This window comes from Mustelus asterias, chromosome 11, assembly GCF_964213995.1.
Source record: "Mustelus asterias chromosome 11, sMusAst1.hap1.1, whole genome shotgun sequence".
NCBI lineage: Eukaryota > Metazoa > Chordata > Chondrichthyes > Carcharhiniformes > Triakidae > Mustelus > Mustelus asterias.
Window position 1 is genome coordinate 102464925 of NC_135811.1, and position 21377 is coordinate 102486301.

At 45.9% G+C, this 21377-nt stretch overlaps 1 protein-coding gene across 1 annotated transcript in view; it reads left to right on the forward strand.

The window, feature by feature from the left end:
* LOC144500988 (SH3 and cysteine-rich domain-containing protein 2-like) overlaps positions 1–5169 on the forward strand; it is a 139556-nt gene extending 134387 nt beyond the window's left edge. Inside the window, exon 11 of the mRNA XM_078224488.1 lies at positions 1051–5169. Coding sequence (XP_078080614.1) covers positions 1051–1149 — 99 coding nt within the window. The 3' untranslated portion in view covers positions 1150–5169. The remainder of the gene's footprint in view (positions 1–1050) is intronic.
* Positions 5170–21377: the final 16208 nt, after the last annotated feature.

Genomic DNA, 21377 nt, shown 5'->3' on the forward strand with positions numbered 1-21377 from the left:
TTGGCTGGGTAAGGAAGAAATAAATTGGTGTAAGCTATGATCTGATTCCCCGGAGAGATCAAACCTACAATTTCAGCACTATCTGCTTGACTTGTTTGTTCAAAATCAAGAGCAGCAAAACAGATGTAAAACCGCAGGATAAGAGCCTGGAGAGGCGTGTATTTCAGATTCTACACTAATGCTTAGTTCCTCCATAAGCCCTATATATAGAACCAATCTGTCTATATCCTCCTGAAGTCTGTTACTATCATCCTCATTGTTTACTACATCTGAGTTATACACAATTTGCAAACATTTGGAATTATGCCCCCAAAACCCAAGTGCAGGCTATTAATGCATGTCAGAAAGAGCAGTGGTCATGACAGCACAGTGATTAGCACTGCTGCCCCACAGCTCCAGGGACCAGGGTTCAATTCCAGCCTCGGGTGACTGCCTGTGTGGAGTCTGCACGTTCTCCCCGTGTCTGCGTGGGTTTCCTCCGGGTGCTCCAGTTTCCTCCCGCACTCCAGAGATGTGCAGGCTAGATTGATTGGCCATGCTAAGCTGCCCCTTAGTGTTGTGAGCCTCACCCGCCTCGAATCTGGGGTGGGCGAGGCGGAAAAATTCTGGCCAACATCTCCATTTTAACGGTTAACTGCCCCCATCTGAAGAATCGCCTCTTTGAAGATCTCCCAATCGTTCAGTTGTTTTGCTGACCAGGTTTTGACTACAATCCAACCCCAAAGCATTTTGGGACATTTGCTGCACTGAATCGCAGTGCAGAAGAGGCTCTTCGACCCATTGGGTCTGCGCCAACGCATGGAATGCCCTGATCTGCCCACCTACCCCCACTTGCCAGCACTTGGTCCATAACCTTAAATGTTATGGCGCGCCAAGTACTCATTCAGGTACTTTTTAAAGGATGTGAGGCATCCCGCCTCCACCACCCTCCCAGGCAGCGCATTCCAGACCATCACCACCCTCTGAGTAAAAAAAGGTTTTTCCTCAAATCCCCCCTAAACCTCCCATGGAAGACGCTGAGTAAATGTTCTGTGATTTCCCCATTTTCAGATCTGTGTCGGGCGAGGCGAGGAGACGAACGGCTTTGTCAAGGTTTGCAGTGGGAAGAAGCGAGGAGTCGTGCCGGCGGACATTCTCCAGGAAATTTGACTTTTGTTTTTTAAACCTCCAAGGCTGTGACCTCCTCTTCCAAACAGAGAATATGCAGACGGTTATAGACTGAACATTTAGCTCCTTCCTATCACCCGTGTCCCACATTGTCTTGTCACCACTGCGCCACATTGAAATGCCGGAGGTTGGTGGGTCCAGAATGTGCTCCGTGTAACACACACTCTTCACTTGTTGTCGCCATATTGATAAATGCACAGCACAAAGCTGAACACTCTCCTCGGATTGCAGTTAAGCAATGATCAGAAGATATTTTATAGCAGCCTTCACTCTGTTGTCCACTCTGCCCACCTTTGGAAATATTGTATTTTTAAAAAGCACAAATATAGTCCCCCAGGCTCACCTGCTCTTTCCCCTCCACTCCCCCAGTTCACTGTTAGCACAGTTTGGGAGCCAAGCCAAATAGAACCATTTCTTCCTACGTAAGGTGACAATTATTTCATTGACAACAGGTCTATTTCACTGGGACTTTGCTATTGCTAAGGGCATGGACCAGGATATCTTGGATGATTTTGATTTGGTGCCAGGGACCCAGGTTCAATTCCGGCCTTGGGTCACTTGTCTGTTTGGAGTTTGCACTTCCTCCCCGTGTCTGTGTCTGGGTTTCCTCCAGGTGCTTCAGATTGCTCCCACAGTCCAAAGATGTGCAGGTTAGGTGGATTGGCCAGACTAAATTGCCCCTTAGTGTCCCAAAATGTGTGGGCATGTGGGGTTACGCGGATAGGAGGGGGGTGGGCATGGGTAAGGTGTGCTGTTGGAGAGTTGGTGCAGACGCGATGGGCCGAATGGACTCCGTCTACACTGTAGGGACTCTGTGATTCTAGATTATTAAAGGATGTAACATTTCAAATGGATGTTCCCGGACCTAAGCACGCACAGCAAACCTGTATTTATATCGAATCTGTATCGCAAGCAGGAAGCAAATGGGAAGGAAAGGGCTTGAATTGAAGCCAAGCATTGGGGAATGAGGAAGAAACAGAGAGGCTCAGTTTGGAATCCCAAACATGGTCAAAGAAGAGAGGTTTTAAAGTGAGGAGGAAGGACAAAAGAGGAAGGCTGGCAAAATAGCTGAATAAGTAACAACTGCGAGAGGAATGGAGGGAGCAAGGAGTGAGAAGAATCTTGTGTTCGAGGAGGAAGAGAGTGGCTTCAGGTCTCATTGGAACATTTTTGATTTGATTTATTATTGTCACATGTATTAACATACAGTGAAAAGTATTGTTTCTTGCGCACTGTACAGCCAAAGCATACAGTTCATAGAGAAAGAAAGGAGAGAGTGCAGAATGTAGTGTTACAGTCATAGCTAGGTTGTAGAGAAAGATCAACTTAATATAAGGTAGGTCCATTCAGAAGTCTGACAGCAGCAGGGAAGAAGCTGTTCTTGAGTCGGTTGGTACGTGACCTCAGCCTTTTGTGTCTTTTTCCCTAAGGAAGAAGGTGGAAGTGAGAATGTCCGGGGTGCAGGGGGTCCTTAATTATGCTGGCTGCTTTTCTGAGCAGCAGGAAGTGTAGACAGAGTCAATGGATGGGAGGCTAGTTTGAGTGATGGACTGGGCTTCGTTCACAACCCTTTGTAGTTTCTTGCAGTCTTGGGCAGGGCAGGAGCCATACCAAGTTGTGATACAGCCAGAAAGAATGTTTTTCCTGGTGCATCTGTAAAAGTTGGTGAGAGTCGTAACTGACATGCCAAATTTCCTTTGTCTTCTGAGAAAGTAGAGGTGTTGGTGGGTTTTCTTAACTATAGTGTCGGCATGGGGGGACCAGGACAGGTTGTTGGTGATTTGGACACCCAGAAACCTGAAGTTCTCGACCATTTCTTCTTCTTCCCCATTGATGTAGACAGGGGCATGTTCTCCACTACACTTCCTGAAATCGATGACAATCTTCTTCATTTCGTTGACATTGAGGGAGAGATTATTGTTGCCACACCAGTTCACCACATTCTCTATCTCATTCCTGTACTCTGTCTCGTCATTTTTGAGATCCGACCCACTACGGTGGTGTCGTCAGCAAACTTGAAAATGGAGTTGGAGGGGAATTTGGCCGCACAGTCAGAGGTGTATAAAGAGTATAATAGAGTTTGAAACATGCTGAGAACACAGCTTTGTGAGGCACCGGTGTTGAGGATGATCATGGAGGGGGTGTTGTTGCCTATCCTTATGGCTTGTGGTCTGTGGTTAAGGAAGTCTCGGACCCAGTGGCAGAGGGAGGAGATAGCTCCCACCCCCAGCTCCCCATCACCTGAAAAAGCTGTTAAAGCTGGGGATTCATTGAAAAGTTCAAGATCGAGGCTGGTAGACTTTTGTTTTAAGTGATATGGAGCCAAGGCAAGTAATTGGAATTAAGATACAGATTCCTGTACTCTGTACTCTGTCCTGTACTCCTGTACTCTGTCTCATCATTGTTTGAGATCCGACCCACTACGGTGGTGTCGTCAGCAAACTTGAAAATCGAGTTGGTGGGGAATTTGGCCGCACAGTCATAGGTGTATAAGGAGTATAGTAGATGGTGTTTTCTGCCAACACTGCCTGTTCAGCAGACCTTTCCCACTCCAATGAGCGTGAATTTGGCTGCAGGCAGAACTTCCGCCCCTTACTCGGGAGGAAATCCCGCCCAGGGACTTTAGCACATGAATCAAGGCTGACACTCCAGTGCACTAAGGAGCGAGTGCTACAGTGTCGGAGGTGCCATCTTTCGAATGTGATGTTCAGCAAAGGCTCCATCTTCCTTTTCAGATAAGCATAAATGATCCCATTGGCATTTTGAAAGAAAAGCCAATGAATTATCCCGGTGTTCTTGTCAATAATTATCTGGCCATCGTCACGTTGCTGCCTGTGGGAGCTTGCTGTGCACAAATTGGCTGCTGTATTTCCTACATTACTCCAGTGACTAGACCTCACAAGTCCTTCATTGACTGTAAAGTGCTTTGGAACATCTGGGCCGGGATTCCCACTGACCGCTGCGGGACCAGCGAATCCCACGGCTAGCAAACAACGCTCCACCTTCCGTCGGCAAGAAACATGTGGCTCAGAGGCTGGAGAATCTCATCCCTGAGAGCTGTGAAGGCACTAGATAGATGCAACCAAAAGAAAAAATGCTGGAAAGTCTCAGCAGGTCTGGCATCCCAGCCAAGAGCTGACGTTTCAAGTCCAGATGACCCTTTGTCAAAGCTCAAAGGCAGAGAAAGTGGGAGATATTTATACTGTAGGCTAAGGGAATGAAAGATGAGTCATAGCCACAGAAACCAGAGGAATGACTACGAGGTGCTAATGGCACCCCATAGAGAGAAAAGGTGTGAATGGCCAAACAGCAGAGAAACTGAAATCATCCCTATTCACACCTTTTATTCTCTCTATGGACTGCCATTAGCAGTTCTTAGCCTCTCCCTGGAGTCACGGTTAGTATGTTCAGGCTATCATAGAATCCCTACAGTGCAGAAGGAGGCCATTCAGCCCATTGAGCCTGCACCGACAACAATCCCACCCAGGGCCCTATCCCTGTAACCTCATGTATTTTCCTTGCTAATCTCTCTGGCACTACTGGGCAATTTATCATGGCCAATCAACATAACCCGTACATCTTTGTGACTGTGGGAGGAAACCAGAGCACCCTGAGGAAACCTACACAGACGTGGAGAACATTCAAACTCCACACAGCCAGTCACCCGAAGTCGGAATTGAAGCTGGGTCTCTGGCGCTGTAAGGCAACAGTGCTAACCACCGTGCCACCGTGCCACCTATCTAATGCAGTGTTTATTTCTTGCCGTTCTAACTGTGACGGGTTCAAAATCAACACCAGGTTTGTATATCACACACATTTAGAATTCACTGTGACACCACTGAAATAGTTTCTTACTCCCCGCGTGCTTACGGCTTCTCCAAGAAAGATTGTCCAAGAAGAAGCAGCTACTAACAACTGGGTATGGATTTCCCAAGACTCAATTCGATGATGTCCCTAAATGCATTCAAATCTGAGCTACAGCTCTGAAATAACACTGCTGTCAATGACATGGTCTTTGGTTTCTCCTTCTCTCTGAAACGGAACCTGTAGGCCTGGGGGGCAGCGGACATAGGAAGATGTCGATTACCGAGGAAGATGCTATTCAGACTATGGTGACGGAGAATGTAGTTCAGACACTAGAAAGGTTTTCAATTGGTAAGGGAGGAGTTATTGAATAGATTGCCTGTACTTAAAGTGGATAAGGCACCAGGACCAGATAGGTTGAGGCGATGGCCTAGTGGTATTATCGCTAGACTAAACTCAGCAAATGTTCTGGGGACCCGGGTTCAAATCCCACCACTGCAGGTGGTTGAATTTGAATTCCATAAAAAGAATCTGGAATTAAAAATCTATTGATGACCATGAAACCATTATTGATTGTTGGAAAAACCCATCTGGTTCACTAATGTCCTTTAGGGAATGAAATCCTTACCTGGTCTGTCCTACATGTGACTCCACAGCAATGTGGTTGACACTCAACTGCCCTTGGGCAACTAGGGATGGGCAATAAATGCTGGCCAGCCAGTGACTCCCATGACCCATGAATGAATAAAAAGAGTTGAAAGTGTCAGGAAAATTAGTACAAAATTGGTCTTTGATTATGCTGGCTGCTTTTCCAAGGCAGTGGGAAGTCTAGACAATGTCAATAGATGGGAGGCTGGTTTGCGAGATGGATTGGGCTATGTTCACAGCCCTTTGTAATTTCTTGCGGTCTTGGTCAGAGCAGAAGCCATACCAAGCTGTGATACATCCGGAAAGGATGCTCTCTATGGTGCATCTGTAAAAATTGGTGAGAGATTTGAGGGACAGGATTGAGAGAGGACACAGATTTAAATCATTGTCAAAAGAAGCAAAAATTATTTGAGAAAAAGCATGTCATGCAAAGAGCGGTTTAAGTCTGGAATGCACTGTCTGAGAGAGTGGTGGAGACAGATTCACACAGTGAGCGGTTAGGATCTGGAATGCACTGTCTGAGAGTGTGGTGGAGACAGATTCACACAGTGAGTGGTTAGGGTCTGGAATGCACTGTCTGAGAGTGTGGTGGAGGCAGCTTCAATTGAGTCATTCAAAAGGAACTTAGACTGTTATCTGAAAAGAGAGAATGTGCAGAGTTAGGGGGAGAAACGGCACAATAACACTGGGTGAATTGCTCATTTGGAGAGCTGGAGGAGACATGATGGGCCGAATGGGCTCATTCTGTGCTGTAACAATCCTGGCACTGTGTGAAATGCCTAATCATTTAACTTAATGCAAAAAAACCTGGGCCAGGCTTGTTTTGCTTCTCAAAATGGTAACCTGCCTCCAGAATCTCAAATCCTCAAGGTTCTAAATTCCCTTTATTTTTAATCCAGGTATGAGAGTCCCATTGGATGTTTTTGACTCACAAGCAACATTGCCGTCTGTGGATGCTTCAAGCCTGGGACTCATTGTGAACACTTCACACACACTCTCACCTCTCTGCCACATTAACATTTCAAATGAAATCTTGATGGAGATATGAGAGAGGAGAATTTGATGAAGTCTCGTTAAGCATCAATTTGCTCGTACAGCTCGCAATAAGTTCCAGACTTGAGACACTTAACTTAATGAGAGAATTACCACCTGAGAAAGGAAACGGCTTGTTCATTGAAACGTGGCAAATTTCATAGCACATTAGAAAGCAGTTTCAACAATTTAAAGCGGAAGATTTTAAATATCACTGGATTTCCCTAATTAGCTTTTCAGTTGTCTGACAGGATGAAGATTAGTACTTTCAAATTTCTCTGCATCTGTAACACAGGCCATTTAGCTGGGAGTTGGCAGCGAACACCCAGACCTGAGATCAGTTTTCACCAAACTCCTTCCTGCCAAAGAATCTCATAGTGTTTACCTTCCACTTTACGTGAAATCGTTCACCAGTCCCTGTATAAAGAGACAGTTACAATCAAGTAACGTTGATTTATTAGTCACAAGTAAGGCTTACATTAACACTGCAATGAAGTTACTGTGAAATTCCCCTAGTTGCCACGCTTTGGCGCCAGCATGTCTTTCGGACTGTGGGGAAGAAACCGGAGCACCCGGAGGGAACCCACGCAGACACGGGGAGAATGTGCAGACTCCGCACAGACAGTGACCCAAGCCGGGAATTGAACCCGGGTCTCTGGCACTGTGAGGCGGCAGTGCTAACCACTGTGCCACTGTGCTGCCCTGACAGTTTCTATCTGCTCAACAAAGAAAAAAATATTGTGATGTTGAAATGTGCTGGCATTAAATCAGTGTTTCTGGTGAGTGTTCACAAGATGTGGAGATGCCGGCGTTGGACTGGGGTGAACACAGTAAGAGTTTTAACAACACCAGGTTAAAGTCCAACAGGTTTATTTGGTAGCAAATGCCATTAGCTGTCGGAGCGCTGCTCCTTCGTCAGATAGAGTGGAAATCTGCTCTCAAACAGGGCACATTTCAGAGCAAACAGAGCAGATTTCCACTCCATCTGACGAAGGAACAGCGCTCCGAAAGCTAATGGCATTTGCTGCCAAATAAACCTGTTGGACTTTAACCTGGTGTAGTTAAAACTCTTAGAGTGTTCACAAGAGCAGAGCGGAAGCAATTTGCTTCACTCCAAACGACACAACTTCCTCCCAAAAAAAGCCGTTTGAAGATCAGGCCATAGGATTAGGGTGGCACAGTGGTTAGCACTGCTGCCTCACAGCACCAGGGACCCGGGTTCAATTCCTGGCTTGGGTCACTATCTGAGCGGAGTCTGCACATTCTCCCCGTGTCTGCGTGGGTTTCCTCCGGGCGCTCCGGTTTCCTCCCACACTCCAAAGATGTGCGGGTTAGGGCGATTGACCATGTCAAATTGTCCCTTAGTTTTTTAAGATGTGTAGGTTAGGGGGATTAGAGGAGTAAATGTGTGGGGTTCTGGGGATAGGGCGGGGGGTTGGTGGGGGAGGGGGCCTGGGTAAGATGCGGTGTTGGAGAGTCGGTGCAGACTCAATGGGCCGAATGGCCTCCTTCTGCACAGTATGGATTCTATGAATAAGGTCAGAGCATCTGATCAGTGGCTCCTGGCCTCTACTTAAACTGACTTCACAAAACTTCAGTGATCGTTGTTGAAATGAGGAGGTTTTGCTACAGAATTCTTAACGTAAGGTATGAGAATATGGCAATAAGTAATCATTTGACTTGTTGCCTCGGGCATGGATGGTAATGAGATTACTTGCGACACCTGGTAGCTTTCAAAAACAGATCAATGTTCCAAATTTCAGTCACAGACTGAAGAAAGACTTGAAACTTTGCTGAGATATTGGTGATGACAGCCCTAATGTATTCGTACAAAAAGCCTCTGTCTGCTATCGTGAAAAGGGCGCCAAAATAAATAGGTTAGGACCCTTATTACATTTGCGGCCTGATAAACCTTTCTGGGGATCTCCTGTCATGTTCACTGTTAATATTTCCCAATTTAATTTCAATCACAAAGAATCAGAAGAACCCGCATATTGAAGTGTTCAGAATTGTGACCACCATATAACAGCTTGAATTATATCACACTGTTAAGGGAGAGCTTCCTCCCAAGGCGAGAGATCATAGAATCCCTACAGTACAGAAAGAGGCCATTCGGCCCATCGAGTCTGCACCGACCACAATCCCACCCAGGCCCTACCCCCATATCCACCCACTAATCCCTCTAACCTATGCATCCCAGGACACTAAGGGCAATTTTAGCATGGCCAATCAACCTAACCTGCGCATCTTTGGACTGTGGGAGGAAACCGGAGCGCCCGGAGGAAACCCACGCAGACATGAGGAGAATGTACAAACTCCACACAGACAGTGACCCAAGCCGGGAATCGAACCCAGGTCCCTGGAGCTGTGAAGCAGCAGTGCTAACCACTGTGCTACCGTGACGCCCTAATGTAAAATGGGTGACAAGGAAGATTTGATTTGATTTGATTTATTATTGTCACATGTATCAGTATACAGTGAGAAGTATTGTTTCTTGCGTGCTATACAGACAAAGCATGCCATTCATAGAGAAGGAAAGGAGAGAGTGTTACAGTCATAGCTAGGGTGTAAAGAAAGATCAACTTCATGCGAGGTAGGTCCATTCAAAAGTCTGTTGGCAGCAGGGAAGAAACTGTTCTTGAGTCGGTTGGTGCGTGACCTCAGATTTTAGTATCTTTTTCCCGACGGAAGGAGGTGGAAGAGAGAATGTCCGGGGTGCGTGGGATCCTTAATTATGCTGGCTGCTTTGCCGAGGCAGCGGGAAGTGTAGACAGAGTCAATGGACGGGAGGCTGGTTTGCGTGATGGATTGGGCTACATTCACGACCTTATGTTAGATGTTAGCATGAGTGCCCAAATGCTTAGTCAAAGTCATGGATGTAAGGGAAGGGAGGGAATTTGAAAAAAGACAGAATGGGAGGAGGGAATTCCAGAGTCTGGGGTCTCTGCCTGTCCAATATCTGCAAGTCCAGACCCTGAAAAGTGTTGTGAAAGCAATGAATTAGACCTTAAGTGGCTGAAGTGAGTTCAGACCATTTCAAAACCACAGTCATTGTCACTATGGCATGATTTCATACGTGTGTGTGTGTGTTTTAAAAGTTAGACAGGCAATTCCCAAGTTACTTTGAAAGCTCTACAGCTGACCTAACACTTAAGCCTCAGTGAAACAGTTTATATTGCATATAAACAAGCATTACCCAGCATTTTATCTCTCTCCCATCTACTCTTCGGTGAAGTTAAGGATAATTGTTCCTATCGCAGAGGTGCCAGGAAAAATTAATTTGCCTGTTGCCATTTCATTGTTATGCTTGGTAGAAAATCATTAAGTCTGGTGTCATGCTGTTTTCTGTAACAATCTTCTCTATTAGTTCTGAAAGCTCACTTTTGGCTGCCCTCTATCCATCTCTCGGAACATTGGATGATGTTTACACCAGTTTTTTCCTAAGTATTGATCAAAAGCAAGGATAGGAGAAAGCAGGATAGAAAGACACGCAATGCCTACAAATGGAAAAACTACAATTAGCACCCTTGAGGAGAAGGATTTGAAACATGACTACATTGGCATGATATCCGGGGGAGGTGGGGGGGATGTCCAGATAATTGGTGTCTAAATTTCAAGGGTGCACAGTCGGGGAAAGAAAGTGCAGGCAGGAAGGATCTGTGTAAAAGTCCAAATGATAGTTAGGCCTTTGGTTTCACAAGGGAGGCGATGGCCTAGTCGTGTTATCGCTAAACTATTAATCCAGAAACTCAGCTAATATTTTGGGGACCGGGGTTCGAATCCCGCCTCGGCAGATGGTGGAATTTGAATTCAATAAAATATATCTGGAATTAAGAATCTACTGATGACCGTGAAACCATTGTCGATTGTCGGAAAAACACATCTGGTTCACCAATTGTCCTTTAGGGAAGGAAATCTGCCGTCCTTACCTGGTCTGGCCTACATGTGACTCCAGAGCCACTGCAATGTAGTTGACACTCAACTGCCCTCGGGCAACTAGGGATGGGCAATAAATGCTGGCCCAGCCAGACGACACTCATTTGTCCCACGAATGCATAAAAAGAGTTGAAAATGTCAGGAAAATTGGTACAAAAGGTTACAGGGAATAGCAAAAGAAAAACCATGGCCCTGTGCAACGTGCAATTCTTGTAACTCTGCCGCCTACAAGGATTGCTCTGACTGTTGTTGCAGAACCTAATTGCATCGCAAGGTAGCATAGGTGACAAATGTAGAGGCAAACCCAGCTTCAAGACAGCCCGGCCCTCCCAGAAAGAGAACCTGTGACGAGGAACGGTCAGCAAGAAGGGAAACAGAAAAGCAGGAGGGGAAAGTCAAATGTCGTCATTTCAACAATCACCATTCCAGAACAAAACTCCATACCAGAATATATATATGTAAAAAGGGGTTCTTTACTGTGTGGTTATAATTACTGATCTCACAAAAGCAATAAAGGCAAAGAAAACTGAAAGTAGTCTGGAAATGCTGTTGTAACTGGATATCTAATTGCCGCATGCTATAGACAGTACAGATTTGATGGCATCTTTTAAAAGTATTAAAAATTTTAAGTGTTATCTGCATGTTGACATTGAACATGAACGCAACCCATGTCCCTCAGACCTTAGCTATTTCCTATAAAGCCACATGATATTCACAATGTGCATGTCCTCTCGCCCCAGCCTACTTACTACCTCCTAACAACCGTTTGGAATGAATGAGCTGGTGAAGGGTATTGGACTGCTCAGAACATGGAAAGCGGAAAAGGCCATTCAGCCCCTCGAGCCTGTTCCATCAGGATCATCTTAAAGAATCTACTCCTGATTCCTTCAATGTCCCTTTAATCACCCCTATCCGTGCCTTCACCTCTTGCTACACCATGAATAGTGTGAACCCATCATCGGAAGGTTGTGAGCGCACTGGAGGGGATGCAGAAGCGATTCACCAGGATGCGGCTGGGATGGAACAAAGAACAAAGAAAGTTACAGCACAGAAGCAGGCCCTTCGGCCCTCCAAGCCTGCACCGACCATGCTGCCCCACTGAACTAAAACCCCCTACCCTTCCAGGGACCATATCCCTCTATTCCCATCCTATTCTTGTATCTGTCAAGACACCCCTTAAAAGTCACTATCGTATCCGCTTCCGCTACCTCCACCAGCAGCAAGTTCCAGGCACTTACCACCCTCTGTGTAAAAAACATGCCTCGTACATCTCCTTTAAACCTTGCCCCTCACACCTTAAACCTATGCCTCCTCTTCCACCCTGGGAAAAAGCTTCGGTCCATGTCCCTCATAATCTTGTAGACTTCTATCAGGAATGTGACTATGTGACTTCTATCATCACATTTAAGTTATGAAGAGAGGTTGGATAGGCTTGGAACAAAAACAGAAAATGCTGGAAAATCTCAGCAGGTCCGACAGCATCTGTGTAGGGAGAGAATGGAGTTTCAAGTCGGGATGACCCTTCGTCAGGGCTGCAGCTCGGACTTGAATCGTTGGCTCTATTCTCTCTCCACAGATGCTGTCAGACCTGCTGAGGTTTTCCAATATTTTCTGATTTTGTTTCAGACTCTGCAGTATTTTGCTTTGATGTTATTCTGGATAGTCTTGGGCTGTTTTCGCTGGAGCAGAAAGGACTAAGGGGTGACCTGATTAAAGTGTACAAGATTGTGAGAGGCAAGAACAGAGTGGATAGGGAGCAGCTGTTCCCCTTATTTGAGGGGTCAGTCACGAGGGACACAAGTTCAAGGTGAGGAGGCAGGAAGTTTAGGGGGGGATGTGAGGAAAATATTTTACCCAGAGGGTGGTGACGGCCTGGAATGCACGACCAGGGAGAGTTGTAGAGGCAAGTTGCCTCACATGGATGAGCACTTGGCAGATCATAACATTCAAGGCTATGGGCCAAGTGCCGGTAAATGGGATTAGGTGGGAGTTCAGGTATTTCACATGTGTCGGTGCAGGCTTGATGGGCCGAAGGAACTCCTCTGCACTGCATGATTTTATGATTCTGTAAACCCAGTAGTTTGAGCCCACCAAGCTCACTTCAATTCTCAATCCTTGCCTAATGTGTTTAGCTTAATTCATGCAGATCCTACAGCTGGCCCCTGAGTAGAATTTCAGAATGCCTTTCCCATTGAGCTTCCTATTTTCTTTTATACAAAGATCTCTACTCGATAACAGTTTCCACAACAGATCTCGTTTCTAAGGAACAATAATCTGAATATTTTACCCAGGGCATATGTTGTCCATGTCTAATAATAAGTCCCAATCACTGGAGAATATGTGGGATGATCAATACCTCTCTTGTCCATCAAGAAGACAGAACTAATTATCATTGCAAAACCACTTTGTACAGGCTAAAGTACTGTCCTGGTTTATTTACAAATGACATTTCACAGAAGCAGAAGCAGAGTCAGTACAGCTCACAATATAATCTGCAATTTACTCTACTTCCACCTATGATATTTGTTTAAAGAAGTGTTCTTTGGTCACCCATCACTTTCGAGTAAGCTTTCTAAAAGATGCCAGCATCAGTGGTATGTTTAAGTTCTGCTTTTGGGATTCCAATGGGCAAAATGTCCAGAGATGTGCAGGTTATGTGGATTGGCCATGCTAAATTGCCGCATAGTGTCCCAAGTTGTGTGGGTGGCATGGTGGCACAGTGGTTAGCCCCGCTGCCTCACAGCGCCAGGGACCCGGGTTCAACTCCGGCCTCGGGTCACTGTCTGTGTGGAGTTTACACATTCTCCTCATGTCTGCATGGGTTTCCTCCGGGTGCTCCGGTTTCCTCCCACAGTCCAAAGATGCGTGAGTTAGATTGATTGGCCATGCTAAATTGTCCCTTAGCATCAGGGCATTAGAATGGGCTTGCAGGGATAGGGCCGGGGTGAGATTGTTGTTGGTGCAGACTCGATGGGCCAAAATGGCCTCCTTCTGCACTGTAGAGATTCTATGATTCTATGATGTAGGTTAGGGGGATTAGTGGGTAAATACGCGGGGTTACGGGGCCTGGGTAGGGTGATCTTTCAGAGATTAGGTGCAGACTCAGTGGACCAAATGGTCTCCTTCTGCACTGTAGGGATTCTATGATAAAGCAGTGGTAAATGGAGATCAATGGGCTTACAAATTGCACTATGAGGACAGATTGGCTAGCCTGGGGTTATTTTCCTTAGAACAGAGGAGGCTAAGTGGTGACCTAATTGAGGTGCACAAAATCATTGAGAGGGGCCCAAGATAGGGCAGAGCAGGAAAGACTCATTTCCTCTAGCCAGGGGTCAGTTACCAGGGGACATGGAAGGATTAGAGGGGGCATGAGGATTTTGTTTTTTCACCCAGAGGGTGGTGGGCATCTGGAATTCAGTTGGTAGTTGGGGATGAAACACTCAACTCATTTAAGTGATACCTGGATCTGCACCTCAAGTGCTGGAACCTGTAAGGTTACAGACCTGGTGCAGGTAAGCGGGAATGAAATGAACAGCTAGTTCTTTTTTTCTCTCTTTTTTGGGCCAGTGCTGACACGATGGGCTGAATGGCCTCTTTCTGTGCTGTAATTTTTCTTTGGTTCTAATGTGTGAAAATGTGAGGTTATCCACTTTGGACCAGGAAAGTCAAAACAAAATGGTCGGAGAGTAGGGCCAGGATTTTCACAGAGTTGGATGGACGGCAGAGCCATTTAAAAATTTAAAGAGGTGAGAAGCTTAAAGCTTCCGTTACTGACATTTTAATGGCCTGGGTTACATTTTTATAGGGTAGTGGGAATACAAGTTTTGTTTCAAGACTTATGAATTTTTTTTTCTAAGCAGTTCCACACATGCCATTATTACTTTAGGGTTCATTGGTTGTGTACATACCGTAAAGTGGGCAAATAGGCATGGAAGGCCATAAGTTGGTATGAAGGGTATGATTCCAGCATTTCCACCCCTCCCCCATTCTCAGCTCTCCCAATTTTTGCTGTCACGGGATAAGGGTGTGGGTAGCACCCGAGACTCGTGACCTGGCTGGCTCCATTGCAAGGTTAAGCACCTCCCAGCCTGCCACAAGTTTTATGGAGTCGGGCCAGTTTCTCCGCGGATCTGTGGAATCGTGAGCTATGGTCTGGATTTGGGTACGTTTTAGAAGATAAGTTCAAAAGGTCTTATTGATGCCCCATGCCAACATAGGCTTACTCAATGTCAGCTCATGCCCCACTCACCCCAAATGACCCCCTCATACCCTTCATGCCAACTTATGGTCCTTCCATGCCCATTTCCCAGTTTACAGTATCTACACAACCAATTAACCCGATAGTAATAATGGCATGTGTGGAACTGCTTAGGAAAAAATACATTCATAAGTCTTGAAACAAAACTTGTATTCCAACTACCCGATAAAAATGTCAACCAGGCCATTAAAATGTCAATAACAGAAGCTTTAATCTTCTCACCTCCTAATCTTGTGCAAATAAACATTGAGATATTGACAAAAGAGATCACAGAAGATAAACTTATTATAACCTCATAAATTCAAACTAAGTCAAGAGGATGGCATGGTGGCAAATGGTTAGCACTGCTGCCTCACAGTACCAGGGACCCGGGTTTGATTCCCGGCTTGGGTCACTGTCTGTGCAAAGTTTGCACGTTCTCCCCGTGTTTGTGTGGGTTTCCTCCGGGTGCTCCGGTTTCTTCCCACACCAAAAGACATGCTGGTGAGGTGCATTGGCCATGCTAAATTCTTCCTCAGTGTACCCGAACAGGCGTCGGAGTGTGGCGACTGGGGGATTTTCACAGTAACATCATTGCAGTGTTAATGTAAGACTATTTGTGACACTAATAAATAAACTTAATCTTTCGAAAGAGTTCCCTTCATCTGTGCAAACAGAGTAATCCATTAATGAGTCTGGACTGTCAGCCAAGCATGGGGGATGAAGCAGGGCAATGTTTTGACGAATCAGAGTCAACCTGCCTGGTTTGAATTTGAGCAGTTAACTGTTCCATGCTGCAGTCTCCATGGCAACGCCTTGACCAATCAGAGTCCACTTGCCAACCAGTCAGCACTCTTTTCTCATGCAGTAAAAATTGTTGTTTCCTTTGCTACTCTTGTGATCTGTCCTGGTGAATGCAAGATGAAAAGTGTCTCTTTTTTTCAACAATACTCAAGACCTGTACGAGCAAACGACCATTTTATTTTATTCCACTGTACTAACAAGGTGACTGATCTTGCGAATCAAAGGAAATGTTGTAACTGAGAATCAGAAACACTGTCATATTATTTTCCAGTAAAACAATAGGCGACCATTCCTGAAACAGGCTGCTACCACTTTTGTAAGACTCGGCCATCCAACATATACCTGCCAAACAGGATGAGAATTCTATTTTCATCGCAATCTTGTTAAAAGCCAAAGAAAAATGTTTGTTGTAAACGAAAGGGTTTGTAATAATTTGACCCGCACACTGCCGGCATTGATCGTTACGCCACACAGGTGCAAATTGTTGCCGAATCCCAGCTTCCTTCTTCCCACGAAAAGAGAAACACAATCAAACTCAACCGAGTCGTCAATAACACACTGCATTTCTTAGAAACACAATGCAATATTTGTGGCTTTGTCAGAGAAACCCACTCACTGTGTGTGTGTGTGAGGGCGAGGTGGACAATCACTCCTATTGGGTGGGATTTTATGTCCTCGCTCAGGTGAGACCGGAAATTCCCGCCCGAGGTCAACAGAGATTCCCGTTGTCGGAATCCTCGCCGGCTCCGATTCTGTAACAGGTAGAGTCTCGGCCATTATGTTGACATTTCAAATTCCTTCTCAGTAACAAGGGCTGAGAATGATCCGACTGAACCCTCAGCAGACAATAATGACTTTGAGGCAAATTTAAATTCTGCTCATGCAACCTTTTAGCTTTCTCATGCTTACAGAGAGAGCCCAGCAAATCAGAAGCGAGCTCTTGGTACAGAACTGACAATGGCAGAGACTTGGACGTTTCGGCGCTCCTGCAGGGCAGCTAGAAAATTACCTTTGAAGAATTCAGCAGTCGGTTAAAGCACTCCTGACAAAAGTATTTTCCTTAACAACATCCTGCATCTACATAGCACCTTTAATGCAGTCAACCATCCTGGGTTAATCCTTTAATGCTGGTCAATAATCCTGGTGGCACAATGGTTAGCACTGCTGCCTCACTGCGCCAGGAATCCGGTTAAATTCCGGCCACAGGTGACGGTCTGTGTGGAGTCTGCACGTTTTCCCCGTGTCTGCGTGAGTTTCCTCCGGGTGCTCTGGTTTCCTCCCACAGTCTGAAAGGCGTGCTGGTTAGGTGTGTTGGCCATGCTAAATCCTCCCTCGGTGTACCCGAACAAGCGCCGGAGTGTGGCAACAAGGGAATTTTCACTGTAACTTCATTGCAGTGTTAATGTCAGCCTACTTAAAGTAAAAGTAAAGTTTATTTAATAGTTACAAGTAAGCTTACATTAATACTGCAATGAAGTTACTGTGAAAATCCCCTAACCGTCACACTGCGGCGCCTCTTCGAGTACACGGAGGAAGAGTTTAGCATGGTCAAAGCAAACCGTAGGTCACCACGAGTGACCAGTCTATGTTATAGACTCCCCAGGAAGACAATGAAAGCAAATAATATTGATTTATTCAAATGCAAATTAGATTTATTCCAAAATATATATCTTTGAATGACAGTATATGGCTAATTTGAAAGATGGCATGCTACATGGAGCATGCTTGTGAAGGAAAAGATGGCTTTGGGTCAATGTTTTCAAAAGTTCCTCACCACTCAGTTTTTCCTCATCGTGATTGGTCAGGGATCAAAGGTTATGGGGCAAAGGTGGGAGAATGGGGTTGAGAAACTTACGAACCATGGCGGAACAGACTTGATGGACCGAATGGCCGAATTCTGCTCCTATATATATATATATATTAATGGGGAGGTGATAGACTCGTGGTATTATCGCCATACTATTAATCCAGAAACTCACCTAATGTTCTGGGGACCTGGGCTCAAATCCCACCACAGCTGACTCCCATTTACTTTAACGCATTTACACAGTTGCTTTGATTTCTGGGTAATTTACAGTCAAACCTTTCAAGGTTTATTGAATTTGAATTCAATAAAAAAGAAGTCTGGAATTAAGAATCTACTGATGACCATGAAACCATTGTCGATTGTCGGAAAAACCCATCTGTTTCACTAATGTTCTTTAGAGAAGGAAATCTGCTGTCCTTACCCAGCCTGGCCTACATGTGACTCCAGAGCCACAGCAATGTGGTTGACTCTCAACTGCCCTCCAAGGGCAACTAGGGACGGGCAATAAATGCTGGTCAGCCAGCGACGCCCATGTCTAGTGAATGAATAAAAAAAATATCTTATGTCTGGGTCTGTAGTTACTAAATGAGAGCGATTAGTGTGTACAGCTCTGGTCACCCTATTCTAGAAAGGATCGTAGATCATAGAATCATAGAAACCCTACAGTACAGAAAGAGGCCATTCAGCCCATCGAGTCTGCACCGACCACAATCCCACCCAGGCCCTACCCCCATATCCCTACATATATTTTACCCACTAATCCCTCTAACCTACGCATCTCAGGACACTAAGGGGTAATTTTAGCATGGCCAATCAACCTAACCCGCACATCTTTGGACTGTGGGAGGAAACCGGAGCACCCGGAGGAAACCGGAGCAGACACAAGGAGAATGTGCAAACTCCACACAGACAGTGACCTAAGCAGGGAATCGAACCCAGGTCCCAGGAGCTGTGAAGTAGCAGTGCTAACCACTGTGCTACCGTGCCGCCCAATTATATTATTAAACTAGAAAGAGTGCAGAAGAGATTTACTAGAATGTTACCGGGACTTGATGGTTTGAGTTATAAGGAGAGGCTGGATAGACTGGGACTTTTTTCTCTGGAGCGTAGGAGGATGAGGGGTGATCTTATAAAGGTTTATAAAATAATGAGGGGCACAGATCAGCTAGATAATCGATATCTTTTCCCAAAGGTAGGGGAGTCTAAAACTAGGGGGCATAGGTTTAAGGTGAGAGGGGAGTGATACAGAAGGGTCCAGAGGGGCAATTTGTTCACACAAAGGGTGGTGAGTGTCTGGAAGAAGCTGCCAGAGGTAGTAGTAGAGGTGGGTACAATTTTGTCTTTTAAAAAGCATTTAGACAGTTACATGGGTAAGATGGGTATAGAGGGATTTGGGCCAAAGGCGGGCAATCGTGACTAGCTTAGGGTTTTTAAAACAAATGGGCGGCATGGACAAGTTGGGCCGAAGGGCCTGTTTCCATGCTGTTAACTTCTATGACTCTCACTCTAGTTGGCATGTCACGTCAATAGCTCCCATTTCCCTCTATCGTGCCACTGCCAGGATGGTGAAAAATGAAACAGATGGACTTTGATCTTTCCTGTTTTTCCCACCTTCCCAAAGCATGTAACCCACCTGGCCTGCATCTTCACCCAACAAGTGAAAATGTTGCCTTTTCACCAATACTGTTGACAAGCAAAATGATTTTTTAATTAAAAGTATGGCAGAAAATCTCCTTTAAGTATTTCCTTAAGTCTCAGTGAATGAAAGTTTATGTTCAGTGAGTTTTGAGTTTGGAAAACTGGATGCCGTTCTTTATCCGTGTTACACAATGTAATGACGAATAGGGTTGAAAGGCTTGACTGTAAATTACCCAGAAGCAACAGTGTTAACGTGTTAAAGTAAGTGAGAGTCTAAAAGGAGAGAGGGAATCTAAGTGTACAGATCCACTAGAGTAATAATGCAGGTTAAACCCCCGACCCCCCCACCACAGGCGTGGCCACTTAACCTCAAAATGGGAGCATCGGGCCCTCTGTGTCCCGATTGGTCACTTCGGCCATGTGACCCTTACTCTGCTGTGTTGCCCTCAAAGAGACAATCACCACAACAGGGTAGTGGATGTTTCCCCTTGTTGGACATTCTAGAATGGGGGGTTATAGTTTGAGGTTAAGCGGTGGCTGATTTAAAAAATCAATGAGGCGGAATTACTTCACTGAAAGGGTCATGAGCCCGTGAATTCTCTACCCCAGAGTGTAGTGGACGCTGGAAAACAAAGCAAAGTGAAGGAGGGCAGCACGGTGGCACAGTGGTTAGCACTGCTCCCTCACAGCGCCAGGGACCCGGGTTCAATTCTCGGCCTGGGTCACTGTCTGTGTGGAGTCTGCACGTTCTCCCCGTGTCTGCGTGGGTCTCCTCCGGGTGCTCCGGTTTCCTCCCACAGTCCAAAGATGCGCGCGGATTAGGTAGATTAGCCATGATAAGTTGCCCCTTAGTGTCAGGGGACTAGCCAGGGTAAATGCATGGGGTTATGGGGCTAGGGCCTGGGATTGTGGTGGGGGCAGACCCGATGGGCTGAATGGCCTCCTTCTGCACTGTATGATTCTATGAGGAGATAGATAGGTTTTTAATCAGTAGCGGGATGACGGGTTAAGGGGAGAGGGCAGGAAGGTGGAGATGAGGCTGAGATGAGACCAGCCATGGTCGTATTGAATGGCGGAGCAGGCTCAAGGGGCTGAATTTCCTGTTTCTAGTTCTTGCCTTGTTATGAATTCAGGTGAAATTCCCAGAGAGTGATAGAATGTGCTGTTTGCTACCACATTAAAGTGCATGGAAAGGGAATTTAGGCATCTAATTGTGAAAGTAAGGTACAGGAGGATAGCATTGGTGAAGTAAAATGGGAAGAGAGTTGTGAGGAGCATAAATTCTGCATGGACCCACTGAGTTGAATCACTGCACTGCAAATTCCATTATCACATGAACTCACAAACTGTTCACACCTCACAAACAAACCTGAGGGTAGAACTTCCCTTTGGGGACAGTTTTGAAACATCATAGAATCACTACAGTGCAGAAGGTGGCCATTCAGCCCATCGAGTCCACGCCGACCACATAATCCCACCCAGGCCCTATCCCCTTGACCCCATGTATTTACCCTGCTAATCCCCCTGACAGTCAGGGACAATTTAGCATGGCCAATCAACCTAACCCACACGTCTTTGGACTGTGGGAGGAAATGGAAGCACCCGGAGGAAACCCATGCAGACATGGGGAGAATGTGCAAACTCCACACAGACAGTGACTCAAGCCAGGAATTGAACCCGGGTCCCTGGCGCTGTGAGGTAGCAGTGCTAACCACTGTGCTAGCGTGCAGAATAAATGTATGTCAGTTCCCCCAAAGTCTGAGGATCTTTAGTAGATGAGTATCAGAACTCAAGAAAATCCTAGATTTATTCACGGCCCTATGCTGATTTTGGTTCACATTGTTTATCAAAGAGGAAACTCGCAGAGTGTTCACTCAGCCTACTAACCTCTCATAGAATCATATGGTGCAGAAGGAGGCCATTCGGCCCATCAAGTCCACACCGGTCACAATCCCACCCAGGCCCTATAGCCACAACCCTAGCTAGTCCCCCTGGCACTAATGGGCAATTTAGCATGGCCAATCCACCTAACCTGCACATCTTTGGACTGTGAGAGGAAACCAGAGCACCCGGAGGAATCCCACACAGACACGGGGAGAACGTGCAAACTTTGCACAGACAGTGACCCAAGCCGGGAATTGAACCCGGGTCCCTGGCGCTGTGAGGCAGCAGTGCTAACCACTGTGCCACCAGGCTGCCGTGTTCTCCTTCCCAGCTTCTCATACTCTTTCTTTATTTTCCTCCTTTTCCCCAAGAAAGTCTGTTTGCGTTAGAGTTTATAATCACCGGTGCCATTTAAGTCCA